This window comes from Schistocerca serialis, chromosome 4 (assembly GCF_023864345.2).
Source record: "Schistocerca serialis cubense isolate TAMUIC-IGC-003099 chromosome 4, iqSchSeri2.2, whole genome shotgun sequence".
In the NCBI taxonomy this organism is placed as follows: Eukaryota; Metazoa; Arthropoda; class Insecta; order Orthoptera; family Acrididae; genus Schistocerca; species Schistocerca serialis.
In genome coordinates, this window is record NC_064641.1 from 394705790 (window position 1) to 394731243 (window position 25454).

Here is a 25454-nt window from a genome sequence, read left to right on the forward strand (position 1 = left end):
CTGATGTCAAATAAGCTTAATGTGCAACATCTCGTTGCTTAGAATCTTTATCAGAATTTTCCTAATGGTCAAATGAGATTTAATCTTGAGTACATTAATATTCTCACTACTACAAATTATTAGTGATTACTAGGTACTACTGTGGGCTAACTAGGATAAGAAGTACCAAACGTCATGAGACATGAGAACTAAAAGAAAATATTAAAACCATACATCTGTGTATAAAAGACAAACAACATTATTCAATATACTTTTTCAAATCCTTAGAAGGATATAACCCTTTCGTGTTCACTGTTATGGGACAAGCTAGTCTGTAGCTGCCCCCACCCCACCCTACCCTCTCCCACATGATTACCCCTGGTTACCTGGTAAGGTCCAGCATGAAGTATTGCCATTTCTTAGTTTGGTGCTTTATGCTGGACGACTTCGGAAGAGTCCTCAACAAGACTAGTTCACCTATGGCATAGGTTGAAGTCGGTTTTTTTAATTGTATTTGGCTTTTCAAGTGTCAGCCTCCTTGGTGAGGTGCACTAATGTGTTATTTATTTTTGTACTTACATCTGGTTCCAGTTGAGGTAACTTTGGAATTGGGTTGGTCCAGCTGTCTTCTCTCATGGGGTATAATATGTTGAAGTGTGTACTAAATTATTAAACATTTCTTCAAACGGCTGAACATACTTGACCCATTTTGTATGTTGCCTGTGAGCATAAATTCTGATGAATTTATTAAGCTACTTGAACATCCTTTCAACTGGGCTACTTTATGGGTGGAAACAAGAGGTCAATACCTGAGTTATCTCTTGTACAAATTGCTTCCATTTTGTGCTGACAAAATGTGATGCGTTATCAGATGGCAAGCCTCTGGTTTTCCATTATTTGCTATATAATCAGTCATTATTCTCCTGATAATCAGGGTGGAAGTGGTAGTTTTACTTGTAAATAATTTTAAGTAGTTGGAGATCACCACATGTTAAGTGCTTTACACCCTAGCGAGTGGCCGGGAGTGGCCCACAGATGTCTATTGATGATGTTGATTCTAATGGTTTCACGGGTTTTGTTGGACGGAGTTCAGTTTTCGTGGATACATTTGTACGTTTGGCCTTATGACAGGTAACACATTTCCTTACCAAATTACACACCCTCTTTTTGAGGTTAGGGTAATAACAGTAATTGGAAATTTTCCTGGTGCACTTTTAAATTCCAAAGTGCCCTCATGTGTTGTGGGTGCACCAGATCAGATTGTAAAAACGACTGTGACAATACACAAATACATCAGTTGTCATCCAGTACTTTTTTTGATGGAGTAGTATACCATTTTATATATAATAATGGTTGGCCTTCCCTTGGGGACCAAGTGTTGTGTACAGTTGGGACATTGAAATGTGTGAAAGAATTAGAAGACTTGGGTGGATTTTGTTTTGTCTTTTCCTCATTTCTTGTTCCGACTTCTCCTGTCCTTCCTGTGCTTCGGCATTTAAGGCCCCCCTTTTTGCCTTTCTTCCAGCCTGTGTGTGCCTGAAGGCCAGCTCATGCATTTGACAGATAAAGAGTGACTGAGTAATGCGTAACACCCGCCGTAAAGGCCAGTCCTGTGGAGGGGTGATTGTCTGAACTGGCACCTTCTCTACTGCTAATTGGTCCCTCTGTGTGGAGTTCAGAAGGTATGACCTGAGTTGTGAAAAATCACCTACGGCGGGTGTGCTACCATTTGTGGGGGTCGCTCAGAAGGAAGGAGCACGCCATTGTAGATGTTGGCAATCATGAGGGATTCACCCACAATGAGTACAATAGCTCCACCAAGGCAACCTCTGTCTAATAAACAGAAATGGAATGAGCTCAAAGAAATGACGAATCTTCCAGTTGCACCCCGCTACCTCATAGTATCATGCACAGGAGGAGACAAGAACTTTCCTACAGTGAACCCTTTCATCATTCTGAAAGGTATGGGTACAATTGCAGGCTCACTAAAGTCCTGCATTTGCTTACACAGTGGACCTTTGCTTTTTGAGACAGACAGTGCCTTTCAAGCCCAAAAACTGCTTTAAGCTACACTCCTCCATGGATACCCAGTTCGTGTAGAGGCTCGTCAAACACTGACTTCTTCATGTGGTGTCATATACACTCGTCTGCTCGATAGTACGACTGAAGAAGATATGCAACATTATCCATCTTATCAGGGCATAACCACAGTCCATCAGATTTTGAAGAGGGTTGATGCAAAGTTACTGGCTACCCGTACCTCTTTTGTTATGTTTGATCAACTGAAGCTCCTGTCGATAATCGAGGCAGGCTATGAAGTTATCAATGTCAGACCCTTCATACCAGACCCAGTGCATTGCTATCAATGTCAGCATTATAACCGTAACCACATGTCCTGGAAAAACACCGCCAGATGTGTAACTTGTGACAAGGATGTGCACGAGGGAGATTGCCCACCTCCTCCCTGCTGTGTCGGATGCACTGGCAACCATATCACTTCAACCTGTGACTGCCCTGTGTACCTTGATGAGCTAGCCAGTCGGGAGATCTGGGTGAAGGAAAAGGTACCCCCTCAATATTGCTCGCAAAATGTTAGCTAGGCGAAATTCTTACATAGCAATAACTGGCAGTTACAGTACCATTGTCGCTATGTCACGACCTATAAAAGATATGGCCATGTAGACCTGCAACCTCCAGTTCAGTGCCATGGTTGTGAAGTTATGCAGTGCTGCAGTGACATCCTCATCTCCACCCACTACAGTTGCTCATAACAGCAAAAACCATTCGCCCACACCGACAATGGCAATTTAAAAAGGAATTCTCCAGAGATGACTTCTTGCACACCTTAAGTCAGCAAACATCTGGGTCCACACCTGACAAATGCAAAGGTGCTAAGAAGTCGACCAGAGACAAACGTTCTTCCCCTTCTCCAACTCGGAGATCCTCTACAACAGTGACACCACCTGACACCTCAGTCCGGCTGCCTCCATTTCATCAGTGTGAATCACCCACTGATTCTCCACCTTGGAGTCAGCTGATTGACCCAGGGAGGTTACTGGCACATTTGAAGAAATAATGGAACAGGATCCTCCAACCTCAGTACCCTGTAGTAGTACTCAGCCGAAATCTGGCACTCAGCAGCCACCAGCCACCATAGTAATTGCCTCTTATAAGAGGAATATCTCCTTATCATCTAATGTGGCTTTTCTCCAATGGAACATTCGTGGCATCAGATCAATGGGGCAGACTTACAGTTGCTAATGGGATCGCAATGCCCAGTTGTCTTATGCCTCCGAGAAATGAAATTACGCCCTCAGGACCACTTTGACCTTTTACATTTCACTCCAGTACGTTTCAAACTTCCTTCCGAGGAAGGAACTCCAGCTCAGGGAGAGTTATGACGCTCATTTGGAACAGCATCCATAGCCAAACCATTTCATTGAATACCCACCTACAAGCTGTTGCTGTCTATCTTTCTCTCCCCAGTTATAACTTTTCGCTTTGTAATATCTACATACCCCTGTCATCTCATCTCACCAGGGCAGACATACTGTAGCCTACCGCTCAGCTCCCTCAATCCTTTTTGCTACTTGCCAACTTTAGTGCCCACTGTCCCATTTGGGGCTCTCTGAGGACCTGCCTGAGAAACACTCTCCTGGCAGATATTCTCTACTAGCTTGCTCTCATTTCTGTCAACACCGGGGAACCAATATTTCTTTTAGATTCTACATGTAATGTTCTCACACCTGGATGTCTCGTTCTTTAATGTGCAGTTTGCCCACCATCTAGAGTGGTTCGTCTCTCTGACATATACTAAAGTGACCATTTTCTGTTCATAGTTCACCTACTAACTCTTGCCCCGTGTGTGTGTGTGTGTGTGTGTGTGTGTGTGTGTGTGTGTGTGTGTGTGTGTGTGTGTGTGTGTGTGTGTGTGTGTGTCAAGACCAACTGGCAGCTTTACAAAGCTGACTGGAGGCACTACTCATCACTGGCAACCTTAAACAGACAACATTTCCACAGCAGTGATGATCGGGTAGAGTACCTTCTGAAAGCTATCCTTACCGCTGCAGATTATTCCATCCCTCGAACCTCTACCCTGCTTTAACGTGTATCAGTCCTCTGGTGGACTGAGGAATTCCACGCTGTGGTTCTTGTGCAGAGATGTGCTCTCTGTGTCTTTCAATGCCATCCCACAAAGGAGAACTGTGTTAGTTATAAACAATTACATGTAAAGTGCCATTGCATTATCAGAGATAGCAAAAAAGCTAGTTAGAGCTCTTTTACTACTTCTTTTAACAGTTTTACTCCCTCTTCTGTTGTTAGGGTTAACCTAGATCGTATTTCTGGAATCGAGGTGTCTCTCCCAGTTCCTGCCGTGAGTATAGCGAATGATGCCATTGTGGGCCCTATTGATATTCCCAACACTGTGGGTCAATACTTTGCAGAGATCTCGAGCCCCGCCCATTACCATCCCACCTTCTTACTTTGGAAACAAGTGATGAAAGAGGCACAGAATCGAGGATGGTACAATACTTTTTTTACTTTGAAGGAGCTCGAACATGCTTCTCACCTCATCACGATCATCCTCTCCAGGATCAGACAATAGACATTTAGATGGTGCAGCATCTCTCTCTTGACAGCAAGTAATTTCTCCTTCCTACGTATAATCGCATCTGGACAGATGGCATTTCCCAGACATTAGTGTGAAGCCACTGTATTGCCCATACCCAAGGCTGATAAGGACAAACATGTTGCATTCAGCTACCACTCAATTTCCCTCACCAGCAGTGTCTGCAAGATGATGGAACGCACTGATGCTCAAATTGTTATAGGCACTGAAAGCTGGCTAAAGCCGGATATAAGGTCAGCTGAAATTTTTGCGAAGATCCTAACGGTGTTCCGAAAGGATAGGCTAAACATGGTTGGCGGTGGCTTGTTTGTTGCTGTCAGAAGTAGTTTATCTTGTCGCGAAATTGAAGTAGATACTCCTGTGAGTTAGAATGGGCAGAGGTCATTGTTGGCAACTGAAATAAAATAATAATTGGATCCTTTTATTGACCTCCCAGTTCAGATGATACAGTTGCTGAAAGGTTCAAAGAAAACTTGAGTTTGATTTCAAACACTTACCCGACTTGTACAATAATAGTTGGTGGTGACTTTAATTTTCCCTCGGTATGTTGGTGAATATACATGTTTATTTCCTGAGGTACGCATAAAATATCATCAGAAATTGTGCAAAACGCATTCACTGAAAATTATTTCGAGCAGTTAGTTCATGAGCCCACGCGAATAGTAAACAGTTGTGAAAACACATTTGACCTCTCAGCAACAAATAACCCTGAGTTAATAACGAGCATCAAAACCGATTCAGGGATTAGTGAACACAAGAGTTGTCATAGCGAGATTGAATATTGTAATCCCGAAATCCTCGAAAAATAAGCGAAAAATATACCTGTTCAAAAAAACAGATAAAAATTCACTTGACGCCTTCCTAAGAGACAATCTCCACTCATTCCACATTAATAATATAAGTGTAGACCAGATGTGGCTTAAATTCAAAGAGATAGTATTGGCAGAAATTGAGAGATTTATACCAAATAAATTAACAAACGCTGGAGCTGCTCCTCCTTGGTACCCAAAACTGGTTAGAACACTGTTGCAGAAACAATGAAACAAACATGCCAAATTTAAACAGATGCAAAATCCCCAAGATTGGCGATCTTTTACAAAAGCTCGAAATTTAGCGCGGACTTCAATGCGAGATGGTTATAATAGTTTCCACAACGAAACTTTGTCTCGAAACCTGGCAGAAAATCCAAAGAGATTCTGGTCGTATGTGAAGTATGTTAGCGGCAAGAAACAATCAGTGCCTTCTCTGCATGATAACAATGGAGATACTATCGAAGACAGTGCTGCCAAAGCAGAGTTACTAAACACAGCCTTCCGAAATGCCTTCACAAAAGCAGACGAAGTAAATATTCCAGAATTCGAATCGAGAACAGCTGCCAACATGAGTAACGTAGAAGTAAATATCCTCGGAGTAGTGAAGCAACTCAAAATGCTTAATAAAAGCAAGTCTTCTGGTCCAGACTGTATAACAATTAGGTTCCTTTCGGAGTATGCTGATGAATTAGCTCCATACTTAACAGTCATATACAACTGTTCGTTCGACGAAAGATCTGTACCCAAAGACTGAAAAGTTGCACAGGTCACACCAATATTCAAGAAAGGTAGTAGGAGTAATCCACTAAATTACAGGCCCATATTGTTAACGTCGATATGCAGCAGGATTTTAGAACATATATTATATTCGAACATTATGAATTACCTCGATGAAAACGGTCTGTTGACACAGTCAACATGGATTTATAAAACATCATTCCTGTGAAACACAACTAGCTCTTTATTCACATGAAGTGTTGAGTGCTATTGACAAGGGATTTCAGATTGATTCCGTATTTCTGGAAGGCTTTTGACACTGTACCACACAAGTGGCTTGTAGTGAAATTGCGTGCTTATGGAATATCGTCTCAGTTATGTGACTGGATTTGTGATTTCCTGTCAGAGAGGTCACACTTCATAGTAATTGACGGAAAGTCATCAAGTAAAACAGAAGTGATTTCTGGTGTTCCCCAAGGTAATGTTATATCCCCTTTGCTTTTCCTTATCTATAAACGGTACCGGTAAACAGATTTTGGAGACAATCTGAGCAGCCGTCTTTGGTTGTTTGCAGATGATTTTGTCGTTTATCAACTAATAAAGTCATCAGAAGATCAAAACAAACTGCAAAACAATTTAGAAAAGATATCCGAATGGTGCGAAAAGTGGCAGTTGACTCTAAATAACGAAAAGTGTGAGGTCATCCACATGAGTGCTAAAAGGGAGTCGTTACACTTCGGTTACACTATAAATCAGTCTAATCTAAAAGCCGTAAAGTCAACTAAATACCTGGGTATTACAATTAGGAACAACTTAAATTGGAAGGATCACATAGAAAATGTTGTGGGGAAGGCTAACCAAAGACTGCGTTTTATTGGCAGGACACTTAGAAAATGTAATAGACCTACTAAGGAGACTGCCTACACTACACTTGTCCATCCTCTTTTAGAATACTGCTGCGCGGTGTGGGATCCTTACCAGGTAGGACTGATGGAGTACATCGAAAAAGTTCAAAGAAAGGCAGCACGTTTTGTATTATCGTGAAATATGGGAGAGAGTGTCACAGAAATGATACCGAATTTGGGCTGGAAACCATTAAAAGAAGGCGTTTTTCGTTGCGACGGAATCTTCTCATGAAATTCCAATCACCAACTTTCTCCTCTGAATGTGAAAATATTTTGTTGAGACTGAGCTACGTAGGTAGGAACGATCACCACGATAAAATAAGGGAAATCAGATCTCATACCAAAAGAAAGGTGTTCATTCTTTCCGCGAGCTATAGGAGACTGGAATAATAGAGAATTGTGAAGGTGGCTCGTTGAACCCACTGCCAGGCACTTAAATGTGATTTGCAGAGTGTCCAAGTATATGTAGATGATCAATGGTTGGCTGGTGTGGTGGCTTGAGTCTTGGAATTTGCTAACAAATGCACAGTGTGGATTTCAGAAGCACTGCTCTGTGCTTGATCATCTCATCACCCTGTCAATCCATATTATGAACAATTTTCTGTGGAAATGCCAGATTGTAGCTGTGTTTTTCGATTTGGAAAAGGCTTACAATACCTGCTTGAGGACGGACATCTTCCATACAATGCTCACATGGGTCTTCTGAGGGCACCTGCCCCCCTATTTTATTCAGGAGTTTTTAAAAGATTAGGTTTTCAAGGTACATGTGGGTTCCACTTTGTCGAACGCTTTTATCCGGGAGAATGAGGTGCCTCAGGGCTCTGTGCTTAGCATAGCCCTCTTTGCCTTAGCAATTAACCCTATCGTGGACTGTTTCCCCCCAGGCATCTCAGGTGCTCTTTTTGTTGATATCTTTGCTATCTACTGCAGCTCTCAGTGGACATGTTTACTTGAGCAATGACTTTAGCTATGTATTCACTATCTGTACTCGTGGACCGTCAACAATGGCTTCCACTTTTCACTAGAAAAACTCTGTCTGAACTCCTGGTGACAGTATAAGGAGTTTTTCCCACTGCCCTTGAATCTTGGTGCTGTTTGTTGAAACCGTGAAATTCGTGGGTGTCACACACGGTGTTTTGCTGCATGGGAAATTAAACAGCTCCCAACAGCTCGGATGACTTCCTCTTCGCCTCTTTTGTTGTGAGGAGATACTTTTAGCTAGGCTGCATATTGGGCACTTGTCATTTCAGTCTACGCCATTTGTTAAGTGGAGACTCTGCACCACTCTGTGTGTACAGCAACCAACCTTTGACAGTCCCCTATTTTCTGACCCAATGCCTATTTTATAACCATTTATATTTTAATGTATGTTTGCCATCTGAATTATCAGATTTCTCGCAGATACAGCATTAGCTGTAGATCATGTTTTAATTTTTATTCATCGTAGTACGAGGTGCATTCAAGTTCTAAGGCCTCCGATTTTTTTTTCTAATTAACTACTCACCCGAAATCGATGAAACTGGTGTTACTTCTCGATGTAATCGCCCTGCAGACATACACATTTTTCACAACGCTGACGCCATGATTCCATGGCAGCGGCGAAGGCTTCTTTAGGAGTCTGTTTTGACCACTGGAAAATCGCTGAGGCAATAGCAGCACGGCTGGTGAATGTGCGGCCACGGAGTGTGTCTTTCATTGTTGGAAAAAGCCAAAAGTCACTAGGAGCCAGGTCAGGTGAGTAGGGAGCATGAGGAATCACTTCAAAGTTGTTATCACGAAGAAACTGTTGCGTAACGTTAGCTCGATGTGCGGGTGCATTGTCTTGGTGAAACAGCACACGCGCAGTCCTTCCCAGATGTTTTTGTTGCAGTGCAGGAAGGAATTTGTTCTTCAAAACATTTTCGTAGGATGCACCTGTTACCGTAGTGCCCTTTGGAACACAATGGGTAAGGATTACGCCCTCGCTGTCCCAGAACATGGCGGTTACCCGAAATTTTTTTGGTGGCGGTGAATCTGTATGCTTCCATTGAGCTGACTAGCGCTTTGTTTCTGGATTGAAAAATGGCATCCACGTCTTATCCATTCTCACAACCGACAAAAAGAAAGTCCCATTCATGCTGTCGTTGCGCGTCAACATTGCTTGGCAACATGCCACACGGGCAGCCATGTGGCCGTCCGTCAGCATTCATGGCACCCACCTGGATGACACTTTTCACATTTTCAGGTCGTCATGCAGGATTGTGTGCACAGAACCCACAGAAATGCCAACTCTGGAGCCGATCCCCCAAAACAATTCTCTCCACTTTCTCGATTATGTCGCCAGACTGGCTTGTGCGAGCCCAAGGTTATTTCGGTTTGTTGTCACACGCTGTTCTGCCTCCATTAAACAGTCGCACCCTCGAACGCACTTTCGACACATCCATAACTCCATCACCACATGTCTCCTTCAACTGTCGATGAATTTCAATTGGTTTCACACCACGCAAATTCAGAAAACAAATGATTGCACGCTGTTCAAGTAAGGAAAACGTCGCCATTTTAAGTATTTAAAGCAGTTCTCATTCTCGCCGCTGGCGGTAAAATTCCATCTGCCGTACGGTGCTGCCATCTCTGGGACGTATTGACAATGAACGCGGCCTCATTTTAAAACAATGCACATGTTTCTATCTCTTTCCAGTCCGGAGAAAAAAATCGGAGGCCTTAGAACTTGAATGAACCTCGTAATATGGCAAAGAAAATTTAATTTTCAACCATTTGAGTAACCTCCTCATATGGGAAGTGATCTTGTTTAGCTATCCCCTCTACTCCAGTCGAGTAGGCTCCGAATATTATTGACATCAAATTCATTTGGGAATTGACCATTTGAAGTTATGACATGGGAGCGAATGGCCTCAGCTGTTTTGCATTCTAAAGCAACAACAAACCAACAAAGGTGAGACATCCTACAATCGATTGCTGAATCAGTTATTCCCACAGAGTAACATACAAAGTGAGTTGGCAGTTTATTTGAAAGGCCTCAGTAATGTAAAGGAATTGATTTCATTCATTTGTCTGAGTACTGTACAACACAGAGGTAGAAAATTTTTAGGAAGTGCTTATAAATTGGCTACCTGCTCTTGTAAATCGAATATTGATTGAGGAGAAGTCATCACATTTATTAGGACAATAAATTAAATAGTAATTTGTGGAAAATAATGATATCAATGTAGATTGAGATACAATAGCAGATGCTTGTGATTTAACATTGGATGTTGAAATATCTGTTATTGATATGGTGTATTGGACCCCCTCACCCCAGGTAACTGGCAAATTTTTATGAGACATTTTGATGCCTCAGTGTGCTATCTGTTGGACAGAAAGAAGGTAGTATTAATTTGTGATTATCTTTACTGTATATTTCTTAAAGGAATCTGACAGGAAAATTGATCTAGACATGCTTTTACTTGCTTAGAATTTAGTAATAGACATAAGTTTTCCTATTCGAATAGCTCCAGAGGTAGTGTCCTGGTAGATGTTGAGTTCATACAACTAGCAAAAGGTAAATAGACCTATGCCTATCTTGCAGTAAATGGGTTGTCAGATTGTGGTGGACATTTTCTTGTGTTACAAAGCATAATTGTATTTGGAGAAAGACTGAAATATATTAATTGAATAATTTAGTTATGAATAAATTTGTTTCCATTTTGATCAAGCAATTAACAACATTGGATTCCTGCATGTATCAGAGCATCCTCAGAATAAAAGGGGTTGTTAAAAAAGAGCCAGAAGCATTTTCATGTTGTAAACAGTAATGTAAAATCGTAAGAAACGCTATAAAAAAAAATCAAAGAATGTGCACAAACTACCAGACAATAACAACAAATCAGTGTGGAATATTGTTAAAAGAGAAATAGGGAAAAAGCCATAGAAGATGATGGTGTTAGTATTTAAGAGAATGGTAACATTGTAAAAGACAGTTCACATGACTCAGATATCTTTAATAATTACTTTTTAAAAGTTCCTTAAGAAAATTAGTTCAAGAAATTGAGAAGAGAAAGCAAACAGTAGCTCTGTACTGAAGAGGCAAGACCTCACACATCCCCATTCAAAGTAAAGAAAAACATCATGACCATCAAAAGTTGAGATTCATATGAGCTAATCTAATATCCCCAACATGACACAAAAAAGTGAGGCCTTTTAATACGTAATGTTCCTTTGTCACATATTTAATACATCATAAACTGAGAATATTTTGTAAGACAGATTAAAATGTGTCATTGGTAGGTTTTCTATAAGAGGGATGACTCCAAAGGTAATGGTAACTACTGACCAGTATCACTCCTTACAAAAGTTTCAAAAGGTTTTGTGAATGGAATATACTCAAAGCTTTCGTCCATGTGTAGTAATGGCATACTTGAGTTAATCACAGTTTGAATTTAAAAATAACTGGTCTAATGAGGCAGTTATTTGTACATTCACTGAACACATAATATGGTTTTTAAGTGACAAAATATCACCAGTTGGGATTTGTGACTTATTGAAAGCCTTGGATTGTGTTGAACATAATATTCTAATAGAGAAGTTAAGTTTTTCTGGGATGCATGATTCATCATCTTCCTGGTTTAGTTTCTATTTAAGAAACAGTATGCAGAAAGTTACATTAGAATGATTAACACAAAAAGCGGACCCATATTGTTTGCATGGGAAGAAATCACAGGGAGTGTTCTACAAGGTTCAGCCATTGGCCTGTTACTGTTTTCACCCTTTGGAAATGAAGTACCATTTCATTCGATTCAGGAGGCAGAATTCTTTCTGCTATTGTATAAGCATTATGTATATGCATGAAAACTTAGTTGAGAAAAACCATATAGCAGGCCTGCTAATATGTTGAGGCTTAAACACTTTTGCCACCAGAATAATTGCCAACTTTGGGACATCGAAATAAGTAAATTAACATATTTTCATGTATTTCTGCCCTACGGAATATTATGCTGGGGTAGCATCTCACTTGAGTAAAAAGTTTCATTGCACGAAAGAAAGTAATTAGAACTAGGTATGGGCTTTACACAAATCCATCCCATAGACACCTATTTAAGCAATTAGGAATATTATCCACTGCCTCACACATTTATTCACTAATGAAATTTGTTGGCAACAATCCATTGCAGTTTGTTAGTAAGTGATATATTCAGAAGTACAGTGCAATATAAGAAAGAAGAATTCCCCACACTCCCCTTTACTTATTCCATCTTTGGCACAGAATGTGGGCAGAGATTTTCATGTAATCATTGGAGAGGTACTAACTTAGTTAATCATTAAAAAAAAAAAAAAAGGTTCAAATGGCTCTGAGCACTATGGGACTCAACTTCTGAGGTAATTAGTCCCCTAGAAATTAGAACTAGTTATACCTAACTAACCTAAGGACATCGCACACATCCATGCCCGAGGCAGGATTCGAACCTGCGACCGTAGCAGTCGTGCGGTTCCGGACTGAGCGCCTAGAACCGCTCGGCCACTGCGGCCGGCTAATCATTTCAGTTGGTGCTCTATTGTGTTTTAACAGCAGCACTAAAAACATTTCTAAATTATCATTATCTTCTGTTATTAGAGCCTGATTCACCAACCACTGCTAGAATTATGTAGCATCCACCTAGTTTTGGTTTGATGTGACATTATACCAGTGAAGTTCAGGCTCTCTCTTCTAACCTGCTGAATACGGTAATTTGTTTCTGCACATTACCCCAGTGAAGTAATGGGCAGGAACCCAGTACAAATCAACAAGTAACAAATTTTTCACACTCATCACTGTTCACCTTCTTTTACCCGGCCTTTCAATTACTTAATCGATTCTTTTCAAAATATTATATATGGGCAGGTAGTCAGTAGAAGTCCCCCCTCATCTCATGACTTTATGGATAACACCTCATCAAATGGCTTGATCAGCAGAGCTCTTTTATGCTGTATAGCCTTTTACCTACTTAATCATATCCATTAAGCGAATCGTTTCCATTAAGTGCTATATGAAATTATAAAAGAAAATGTTAGTTTAACAATTTTGTGTGTTGTAGCTTGAAGACAGCATTATGTCTCAGATTGGCACTTAACTACAGTCAGTGTCCATCCCAAGCCTGCTGTCTGATGCGTGGTAACTGGACTAAATGATTGTGTCATCTTCGGAGGCAGTTGTAAAAAAATTGTATGAAATCAGCAGAAAGAATCACTTGTGAGTTCCAAGACGTTACCAGCAGTCCAGCTAGCACGACGACTATGCAGAGAGTTAGAAAGAATAGGGTACAGTAGTCAAGCAGCTCTTCATAAGCCGCACATATCTGTAGTCAGTGTTAATCAACGCTTAGTCAGTGTTAAGTGACCCTACAGGTAGTGTAAAGAGTGATGCTACTTGTCAATGGATGACTGGAAATGAGTGATATGAAGTAATGAATTGTACTGTATTGTGTGGTGAACCAGTGAAAGGGTTTGGGTTTGACGAATGCCTGTAGAGTATTACCTGCTATCATGTGTAATGACAACAGTGAAGTATGGAGGAGGTGGTGTTATGTTATGGGATTGTTTCCTGCGGTTAGGGTGTGGTCCCCTTTTCGTGGTTAAGAAAATGCTAAATGTAGAAGGATGTGAACACATTTTACAGCATTGAAGGATGTGAACACATTTTACATCATTGTGTACTGTGTACAGTGAAGGAACAATTCACAAATGATTGTTGGTATCAGCATGACAATGAATCCTTTCTTAAGGCAGTAGCTGTGAGCCAATGGTTTGTGTACAATAATGTTTCTGAAATGATCTGGTCTACGCAAAGTCCTGACCTGAAGCCAATGGAATGCCTTTGGGATGAGTTAGAATGTTGACTTCACACCCCTATACCCCATTGTCCAATATCACTACCTTCTCTGGATATCAGCTTTTGAGGAAGAACGGGCTGCCATTCCTCCAGATGTTCTGACACCTCATTGGAAGTGTCCCCACCAGATTTCAAGCCATCATAAAGGCTTAAAGTGGACACACCCCATTTTAATACCCACCAGCCCACCGAATAGGTGTCCACATTTGTTTGATCAGGTAGTGTGGTAGTGTACACTATGTGATCAAAAGAATCCGGACACCTGGCTGAAAAATGACTTAATAGTTTGTGGTGCCCTCCATTGGTAATGCTGGAATTCAGTATGGTGTTGGCCCACCCTTAGCCTTGATGACAGCTTCCACTCTCACAGGCATACATTCAGTCAGGTGCTGGAAGGTTTCTTGGGGAATGGCAGCCCATTCTTCACGGAGTGCTGCACTGAGGAGAGGTATCGATGTTGGTCGGTGAGGCCTAGCACGAAGTCGACATTCCAAAACATCCCAGAGATTAGATTAGATTAGATTAATACTAGTTCCATGGATCATGAATACGATATTTCGTAATGATGTGGAACGAGTCAAATAGGATTCAGGTCAGGACTCTGTGCAGTGTAATCCATTACAGGGATGTTATTGTTGTGTAACCACTCTGCCACAGGCCGTACATTATGAACAGGTGCTCGATCGTGTTGAAAGATGCTATCGCCACCCCCAAATTGCTCTTCAGCATTGGGAAGCAAGAAAGTGCTCAAGATCAATGTAGGGCTCTACTGTGGTAGTGCCATGCAAAACAACAAGGGGTGCAAGCCTCCTCATGAAAAACTTGACTACACCATAATACCACTGCCTCCGAATTTGACTCTTGGCACTGCACACGCTGGCAGATGATGTTCACTGGGCATTCGCCATACCCACAGCCTGCCATCGGATCACCACATTGTGTACCGCAATTCGTCACACCACATAATGTTTTTCCACTGTTCAATCGTCCAATGTTTACGCTCCATACACCAAGCAAGGCATTGTTTGGTATTTACTAGTGTGATGTGTGGCTTATGAGCTGCCACTCGACCATGAAATCAAAGTTTTCCACCTCCCACCTAACTGTCATAGTACTTGCAATGGATCCTGATGCAGTTTGGAATTCCTGTGTGATGGTCTGAATAGATGTCTGCCTATTACACATTACGACCCTCTTCAATTGTCAGCGGTCTCTGTTAGTCAACAGACAAGATTGGCCTTTACGCTTTTGTGCTGTACAAGTCCCTTCACGTTTCCACCTCACTATCACATTGGAAACAGTGGATGTAGGGATGTTTAGGAGTGTGGAAATCTCACGTACAGACATATGACATAAATGACACCCAATCCCCTGACCACGTTTGAAGTCCGTGAGTTCCGCGGAACGCCCGATTCTGCTCTCTCACTATGTCTAATGACTACTGAGGCCGCTGGTATGGAGTACCTGACAGAAGGTGGCAACAAAATGGACCTAATATTGTGAAAAACTTATGTTTTTGGGGGTGTCCGGGTACTTTTGATCACTTACTGTATTTTGACTTCCGAGGGGGGGGTTGGGAGAAAGAGGGAGAGGGGGGGGGGGAGAAAGAGGGAGAGGGGGGGGGGGAGAAAGAGGGAGAGGGGGGGGGGGGGGAGAGAGAGGACAGAAAACAGGAATCTAGGTCCCTAGTGTGGAACATGGTAACTAGAATGAAATTTTCACTCTACAGCGGAGTGTGTGCTGATATGAAACTTCCTGGCAGATTAGCAGATTAAAACTGTGTGCCGGACTGAGACTCGAACTCAGGACCTTTGCCTTTTGCGGGTAAGTGCTCTACCAATGGAGTTACCCAAGCATGACTCACGCCCCATCGTCACAGCTTTAATTCCGCCAGTATCTCGTTTCCTACCTTCGAAACTTCACAGAAACTCTCCTGCGAAACCTTCTGTGAAGTTTGGAAGGTAGGAGACGAGGTACTGGCGGAATTAAAGCGGTGAGGATGGGGCGTGAGTTGTGCTGGGTAACTCACTTGGTAGAGCACTTGCCCGCGAACGTCAAAGGTCCCGAGTTCGAGTCTCGGTCCGGCACACAGTTTTAATCTGCCAGGAAGTTTCAATGACTTACTGATGCAGCACTTATGGACATAAAAATGAGAAGGAAGTGAATGTTTAACTTCCTACTTTTTTAGTGTCTTTGGTGAAGTAAAGGTAGTAAACAAAAATACCCCTTCTCTCTCTCTCTCTCTCTCTCTCTCTCTCTCTCTCTCTCTCTCTCTCTTTCAAAACACTGTAGCCAGCCACTACAAGTCATGTTTTTGGGTATGCTGTCATCCCTGAAATTAAGGTTGTATTCAAATCCCTGAAATGATTACATTCTTTATTTGCTTTTTCTGTTATTCAGGTTGTCAAATGGCTATGTGAAACATACATATCATTTACTGTTGTGCCAGCTTGAGAAGCAGCATTCAGAGGTTCGGTTTAGTGCATTCCAAATTTGTGATGTACTTTTCAGGTAAGCAACTCGGTTTATTGTGCTCTATATGTCTGTCCATCTATATTTTCCTCTCTCTCAAATAATGTTACAAAGCATACCTCACTGTTGCAGAATCTGTCTAAAGTTGACAAATCAGTAGTTATATTTATTGCTCTGTGATATTTTAAAGTGAAAATTGTCATCATATTTTTATCTCCTTCTTTAAGGAGGTCTCACTGCTTTCGGGAACTGCTTGTGTCAGAAATGCAGCGGGTCTTGGAGCTTGCCGCTGAAACAAATCCTGACAAGCCTTTGCCAATGCCAAAAACTGTAGCCAAAGATTTAAAGCTTTTTGCATTGAGAACAATCCAACAATGGAACAAGGAATTTGGGAGTGGTTACAAGAAGTTGCAGCTTGGATTCAATTTCTTAAAAAATTGTAAGAAGGTAAATTAGTGTTCCATTTAATAGCTAAAAGCATAGTGAACCTATGCTCAGCATAGTCCATGGTTCTGTTGTTATAAATTTGTAATCTGGAGAATACATTCATAGTCTTTATGTTTTGCTGATGACAAATTTATGGTTTGCTGTAGTAGAATGGTGTCTTTAATTTAGAAGACTGGAATGGATCTTGCCAGGACTTTTCACATCATACACTATTAAAATGATATATTGTCTGGAGATTAGTATGTATTGTGTGTTTCAGGTTGATTTTGATACATTGGAGGCTCAAAGCAATGCAGAAAGGTTGCGGCAGGAAGAAGAAGAACGCCGAAAAAATGTTCAAAGTAACAAAAAACTGAAAGCTGTTGCTCAGGAATACTCTGGTTTGTATAGTGTAATATCTGTAACATTGAAGAAGCAAGAGCAGAGAATTGGACACTCCAGCAGAGATTCGTTTTGATATTGCCATGTGATGCATATGGGAGTCATATTGTTGTTAGCTTTTCTCCCTTTATGTTAAGAATGTAGTATTGTTGTGCACTGTTAATATGGAAAAGAAATAGTTCTCTGTTATGAACCACTTTATGAGATGTGTTTGGGACATATTAATGTTTATAGTTTCATTGGGTTCCGTACTGTCCTGTCCTATTCCTATTTGAAAACTTGTGCAGGATGCAGATTTTTTGGCATTGCAACTCAACAAAGGGCCATAAGCATGCTAAAGTTTTTGTGTAAAAAGTAAGCCTTTCATAGGTCATCTGCAGTTTTATTGAACAGGAATCAGAGAGAGAGAGAGAGAGAGAGAGAGAGAGAGAGAGAGAGAGAGATCCATTTGTCTGTTTCATTTGCTACATTTTTGTATCATCTCCTTTTGTCAGTTAAATTCAATATCTCATTTGTTATCCAAGGATTTCTTCACTCTTTGTCTTTTTGATTAGCTGTTCCTCTGCTACCTTCATCATTTTATCTCTCTGAAGCTATCCATTCATCTTCTACTCTGTTCCTTTTCCCCTCTTTCAGTCAGTAGTTGTGTAATGTTCACTTTGCATCCCTGGTCCTTTCAGCTTATCCAGGTCCCATCTCCTTAATTTTTTTTTTTTCATTTTTCTACAATTTCCTCAAGTTTAATCTGTAGTTCATAACCTGTAAATTTGGTCAGAATTTACATTTGCTAGTGGAATTCTAGTAGTTTAAAATCAGCTTTAAAATATCTCTCTTACTGGAAATGATTGTATGGCATTGTTGGCAGGGAGGCCCCATTTGGGGAGATCATATCCTTACTCTGTTGTGGAGTGTGTGCTGATATGAAACTTCCTGGCAGATTTAAACTATGTGCCAGACCGAGACTCGGGACTCGAGGCCTCTGTCCCAAGTTAGTCTCGATGTGGCACATAGTTTTAATCTTTCAGGAAGTTACACGCCTTACTGTTACATAACGTATCTGTATCTGTCTGATGCCTTCAGAGGTCTTCCAAATCCTGTCCTCAATCTATGGTAGCCAACTGTCCCCAAACTCTACACCAAACAGTTTCTACTCCCTCTTTCCTATCACCGCCTCCAAATTCACGTCCCCTCACCCTCCCTGTGTGCTGCTCTCTGCCAACACATCCATTGGAATTTTCCCCATCTTTGCTCCTTTCCTTTTTCACTTGCATCCCTCTCCCTGCTCCACAGCTTCCTGACGCAGCAGCTGCAAGCCTTGTTTTGCCACTGTCTAGTTCCTGCATGCTCCACCAGATAGTGTTCTTCTCTCCTCCCACTCTAACACTGCAATCACCCCCCTGGTCCAAATTGCTGCATTTGTTCAATACAACAGTTCTGGTTGAACCATCCAGAGATAACGGTCATATTTGTGTGAGGTGTGCTTGCTTGTGTGAACATGTGTGTGTTTTCTTTGCTGAAGAAGGCTTTAAACAAGAGCTCAATAGGTAACAGTCTTTTTGTTGTGCCTGTCTGCATCTCAATGTCACCTTTATGATGAGTAGCAGTCTGTCCCTTTCATAATATTGTTGTTAACCCTCTTTGATTTTGAGAGTTGATGCCTTGCACTCATTTGACCAGGAATCCTTTTCTTTCTGCCACTACACTTCATTATTCTCCCTATATCTCGTTTTAACATAGGCATATCTCTTTTCAAATCCTCTATCCTTCTACAGCATTGAAAGATTTAACATTTCATGTGTTACTCGATCAAAGAATGCCAGATTTTTTTTTCTTCTTCTTCTTCTTCTTCTGATGACAGTACCCAGTTGAGTGGTACCACCCAATGATCCAACTGGCAGACTATTTTGCTACGAATTTTTCTTCCTAAGAAACCATGCAGTAGAGCTGCATGTCCTCAGAAAATATAAAGGCTGTAGTTATCCCATTGCCTGTAGTTCTGTCACAATACCAACATTTAAAAACCATGTTGACTAACGTTTTAAAGCAAACTCCATCAATCATGCAGATTATTACACATACAACTATCAAAAAGATTGCTGTTAGTGTTACAGATCTGTTTAAGTTTGGGCATTGTTTCTGTTTTGTACTTATTTGAGTATTCTGTTGATGACATCGTGGTTTTTGCCCCTCTCCAGTGTCAGAGTACTTTTGTCAGTGCTAACAGCGTATTTTATCTTCCATTTGAAAATTTGTGTTGCATAGATACCTCCAAAACATCATCTATGTTATTGCATAGTGACTCTCAGTTGTCCTGATTGTCTTACTGTAAAATGTATTAGGTGCGACACAACATACTAAATTTGTAGACATATTTTAGTGCTTAGAGCTGTATCTGTCGCATCAGTGGTGAGCCCAGAATTTGCCTGATGCAATTTAATGAAATCATGGAAAACCTAAATCAGAATGGCCGGACGTGGGTTTGAACAGTCGTCCTCCCAAACACGTGTCCAGTGTGCTAACCACTGTGCCACCCCCTCGGTTTAGAAGAAAGCCTTTTGGACACCAACTCAAATGTATAGCAGTCTGTTTGTTGTGCCTATCTGTGACTCAGAGTGTCTTCCCTGTACGGTGTGTAGCGATGTATCCTTTTTGTAATATACTGGATTTTCCATTGTTAGATTTTTAATGTTCTTTCACTCTAAAGGATTCCACACATCACTGGTCAGTAACTTGAATAGTGAATTAGAAAATTTCAGATTCATCATATGGGACCTTATGATTGTTAATTACATACATACAGTACATTTGCATTTTTATAAATCACGTTAAGGAGCTCTCAGGCTAAAAGCCTGGCCGGTATTTAATGTTCAGAAAGTGCAAATCCCAGTAGTGCTGATAGAAACACTTAGGTATGGATAACAGCGGCAATGCATCGTGATATGGAAGCAGTGAGGCCTTGGTAGGCAGGAGGGAGTTGGCACCACATCTGCACACCAAAGTCACCTAATTCCCATGGGGGGGCATGAGCTTTGAAGCCACATTCAGACACATCACAGTTGTGTTTGATCAGGCTCAGATCTGGCAAGTTGGGGGGGGGGGGGGCAGCAGCACATAAATTGCACCTCACCAGTTTTCCTTTAACCCCTCCCACCGTACTCCTGGCCTTGTGACATGGCTCATTATCTTGTTGAAAAATGCCACTGCCATTGGGAAACATGGAAACATGATCGTGGTGAAGGGGTGTATGTGGTCTGCATCCAATGTACCATGCTTCTTGGTTGTCGTGGTGCCTTGCATGAGCTCCACTGGACTCATGGATGCCGATGGATGTTCCCTAGAGCATAATGGAACTGCCAGGAGCTCGTCTCCGTCCCACAGTATATTTGTTGAGGAACTGTTCTCCTGGAAGATGATGGATTTGCTCCCTCTCATCAACATGGTGAAGAAGGTATTGTGATTCATATGAAGGTACTGGGATTCGTCAGACCCTGTATTGCTCTGCCACTGCACCAGTATCCAGTGCTGATGATCACATGTCCATTTCATTTGTAGGTGTTGATGTTGTGGTGTTAACATTGGCACACGTATGAGTTGTCGGCTGCAAAGACTCATTGTTGGAGGTGTTCAATGCACTATGTGTTCACACACACTTGTATTCCATCCGGCATTAAAGTATGACATTAGTTCCTACACAGTTCGCCATCAGTCCTGATTTACCAGTCTGCCCAGCCTGTGACGTTTGACATCAGTCATGAGGGGTCGCCCCACAGTCCCATTATGTCTAGATGTGGTTTCACCATCTGTTTGTTGTGCCTATCTGTGACTCAGAGTGTCTTCCCTGTACGGTGTGTAGCGATGTATCCTTTTTGTAATATACTGGATTTTCCATTGTTAGATTTTTAATGTTCTTTCACTCTAAAGGATTCCACACATCACTGGTCAGTAACTTGAATAGTGAATTAGAAAATTTCAGATTCATCATATGGGACCTTATGATTGTTAATTACATACATACAGTACATTTGCATTTTTATAAATCACGTTAAGGAGCTCTCAGGCTAAAAGCCTGGCCGGTATTTAATGTTCAGAAAGTGCAAATCCCAGTAGTGCTGATAGAAACACTTAGGTATGGATAACAGCGGCAATGCATCGTGATATGGAAGCAGTGAGGCCTTGGTAGGCAGGAGGGAGTTGGCACCACATCTGCACACCAAAGTCACCTAATTCCCATGGGGGGGCATGAGCTTTGAAGCCACATTCAGACACATCACAGTTGTGTTTGATCAGGCTCAGATCTGGCAAGTTGGGGGGGGGGGGGGGGCAGCAGCACATAAATTGCACCTCACCAGTTTTCCTTTAACCCCTCCCACCGTACTCCTGGCCTTGTGACATGGCTCATTATCTTGTTGAAAAATGCCACTGCCATTGGGAAACATGGAAACATGATCGTGGTGAAGGGGTGTATGTGGTCTGCATCCAATGTACCATGCTTCTTGGTTGTCGTGGTGCCTTGCATGAGCTCCACTGGACTCATGGATGCCGATGGATGTTCCCTAGAGCATAATGGAACTGCCAGGAGCTCGTCTCCGTCCCACAGTATATTTGTTGAGGAACTGTTCTCCTGGAAGATGATGGATTTGCTCCCTCTCATCAACATGGTGAAGAAGGTATTGTGATTCATATGAAGGTACTGGGATTCGTCAGACCCTGTATTGCTCTGCCACTGCACCAGTATCCAGTGCTGATGATCACATGTCCATTTCATTTGTAGGTGTTGATGTTGTGGTGTTAACATTGGCACACGTATGAGTTGTCGGCTGCAAAGACTCATTGTTGGAGGTGTTCAATGCACTATGTGTTCACACACACTTGTATTCCATCCGGCATTAAAGTATGACATTAGTTCCTACACAGTTCGCCATCAGTCCTGATTTACCAGTCTGCCCAGCCTGTGACGTTTGACATCAGTCATGAGGGGTCGCCCCACAGTCCCATTATGTCTAGATGTGGTTTCACCATCTGTCAAAGACACTCACCACAGCATTCTTCGAATACCTGACAATACGTGTGGTTTCTCAAATGATGTGGTTTCTGAAATGATCGTGCCACGCCTCGAAGGCATCACAATCTGTCCTTGGTCAAACTCATCTGATAGGTATACCTGCTTAAAGGAAGTCACTCTAACTAAGGACTCGCCTTCAGAGGACGTCATGTTTGTAAGTACAGAAGGAATTAGCATATTTCATCAAAATATAAGAGGTGTTAGAGATAGAGTTAGTGAACTGCTTATAGATGTTGACTCTGAAATTATTGGTTTGTTGGAGCACCACTTAAAGAAATTGACAGTTTAGAAGCTTGCTTTTCCAGGATACAGATTAGCTGCCTGTTTTTCAAGGATTTCCTTGCGGGATGGGGGAGTGGCCATGTACGTAAAAAAAACAGTATTCCATTTGAGTCCATAGATGTATCATGGCACAGCACTGAACTGATTTTTGAATGTTGTGCTGGGGCAGTTGAATTTGGTGAAACCAAACTTCTAATTGTTGTTTATAGGTCCACTAACTCTGGCTTCAGGGCATTTCTGCTCAAGCTAAAGAGGACTCTTCATTCACTTTATAGGAAGTAGCAGAAATTGGTTATATGTGGTGACTTCAGTATTAATTTCGTATATGATTTTGCAAGGAAAAGGATATTGGTAGATCTCCTAAATTCATATGATCTGATGCAGATTGTGGTTTTATCAACTGGGGTGCAGGGGAACAGTAGCACACCCATAGACAGTGTTTTTATTTAGTCTTCTTTACTAGATGAGCATTCAGTTAGTAAAAGGATAAATGGCCTTTCAGACCATGATGCACTAATTTTAACACTAAAGGGCTTTTGTACTCAAACAAATGTCACTTATAATTACAAACTATGTCAGAAAGTTGTCTGCTTCTGTAGCGTAGCGGTGGCATTACCACCTACCACGCAGAGGGCCCAGGTTTGATTCCCGGCAGGGGACTGGGTGTTGCGTGTCCTTCATCACCATTTTCGTCATCATTGACTCGCAAGTTTCCGAAGTGGCATCAACTAAAAAGGACTTGCAATATGGCGGCCAAACTCCCCAAAAGGGGCTTCCCAACCAACAATGCCATCTGATAATTTCATGTCATGTCGGAAAGTTAATCCAACAGCAATAGAGAGTTTTTTAAAACTCATCAAGGAACAAGAGTGGCAGGATGTTTATAGTGCTGATAACATAGATGACAAATATAATGCTTTCCTCAATACATTTTTTATGCTCTTTGAGAGTTTTTTCCATTAGAACGTTCTAAATGGGGTACTAGCAGTAAAAGTCAGCCTGACTCGCTGACTAGTGGGATAAGGATATCATGTATAAAAAAGTGGGAATTATATAAAAATGTTAGAAGTAGTCATATTCGAGCTACAGTAGCTCATTACAAACAGCACTGTAAGGTGTTTAAAAAGGTTATTAGGAAGGCAAAGAGTATGTGGTATGCAAATAGAATAGCTAATCCATAGGATAAAATTAAAACCTATGGTTAGTTGTGAAGGAAGTGTCTGGTCAGCAGCACAAGGTCGACAATATAAAGTCAGTTCATAGTAACAATGTTTCTGTTTCTGATAATTCACATATATGTACAGTATTTAACAATCATTTTCTGAGTATTGCTGGTGAATTAAATAAAAATTTAGTTTCAAAAGGGAATCATATAACTCTCTTGGCAATTGCCTTTTTGAGATTGATGTCTGAAATACTCCTGTGTGATACAGACAAGGGGGAGATTGAGTCAACAATTAAATCACTGAAGACCAAGGACTTTCATGGATATGATGAAATGCTGCACATGTTAGCCCTGTATTTAGCCATATTTGTAATTTCTCCTTTAGGAATGGTCAGTTTCCTGAATGATTAACGTGCGCGGTAGTAAAGTCGCTTTATAAAAAGGGAGAAAGGGATAATGTAGACTATTTTAGACCTATTTCTATGCCATTAGAGTTTGCTAAAGTTATTGAAAAGGCTGTGAGTGTAAGGATAATTCATCATTTTGTATCACATGATTTGCTATCTAATGTACAGTTCAGCTTAAGAAGTCATTTAACTACTGAAAGTGCTATATTCTCTTTTCTCTGTGAGGTACTGGATGGGTTAAACAAACAGTTTCGAATGCTAGGCATATTTTTTGATTTAACTAAGGTGTTTGATTGTGTTGATCACAAAATGTTGCTCCAGAAGTTGGACCATTATGGAATACGGGGAGTATCTCACAATTGGTCCACCTCGTACTTAAACAACAGACAGAACAAGGTCATTATTTACAGTGTTGAGAATGGCTGTGATGTGGGGTCTGAGTAGGGTACAGTCAAGTGGGGGGGGTGCCCCTGGGATCAATGTTGGGGCCACTCATGTTCCTTATTTATATAAATGATATGCCCTCTAGTATTATGATCCGCAGCTCGTGGTCTCGCGGATAGGGTACAGTCAAGTGGGGGGGTGCCCCTGGGATCAATGTTGGGGCCACTCATGTTCCTTATTTATATAAATGATATGCCCTCTAGTATTATGATCCGCAGCTCGTGGTCTCGCGGATTCGATTCCTGGAGGAGTCAGGGTTTTTCACCTGCCTCGAGATGACTGGGTTTTTGTGTTGTCCTCATCATTTCATCATCATTCATGAAAGTGGCGAGATTAGACTGAGCGAAGTTTGGGAATTTGTATGGGCGCTGATAACCACGCCATTGAGCACTCCACAAACCAAAACATCATCATCATCATCATCATCATCATCATCATCTAGTATTACAGGTAACTCTAAAATATTTCTATTTGCTGATGACACTAGCTTGGTAATAAAGGATGTTATGTGCAGCAATGGCTCGGTTTCAAATACTGCAGTTCATGATTTAAGTTCATGGCTTGTAGAAAGTAAAGTATTGCTGAATCACAATAAGACACAGTTTTTACAGTTTCTAACACACAATTCAACAAAACATGACGTTTTAATTTCACAGAATGGGAATATGATTAGTGAAACTGAACAGTTCAAATTTCTAGGTGTTCGGATAGACAGTAAACTGTCGTGGAAAGCCCACGTTCAGCATCTTGTTCAGAGGCTTAATGCTGCCATGGTATCTGAAGTGAGTGATTGTTCGACACGAAAATTAGTCTACTTTGCTCATTTTCATTCACTTATGCCCTATGGTATTATATCTTTGGCTAACTCTTCCCATTATAAAATGATATTTTTGGCTCAGAAATGGGTGGT

The 25454-nt window shown here is 41.3% G+C and overlaps 1 protein-coding gene across 4 annotated transcripts in view; it reads left to right on the forward strand.

The window, feature by feature from the left end:
* Positions 1-25454, forward strand: part of LOC126474914 (UV-stimulated scaffold protein A-like) — a 129779-nt gene that overhangs the window by 27543 nt on the left and 76782 nt on the right. For all 4 annotated transcript variants that reach the window (XM_050102413.1, XM_050102410.1, XM_050102412.1 and 1 more), the window contains 3 exons: positions 16285-16395; positions 16584-16803; positions 17063-17183. In XM_050102413.1, the coding sequence (XP_049958370.1) occupies positions 16285-16395; positions 16584-16803; positions 17063-17183 (452 nt within the window). The remainder of the gene's footprint in view (positions 1-16284; positions 16396-16583; positions 16804-17062; positions 17184-25454) is intronic.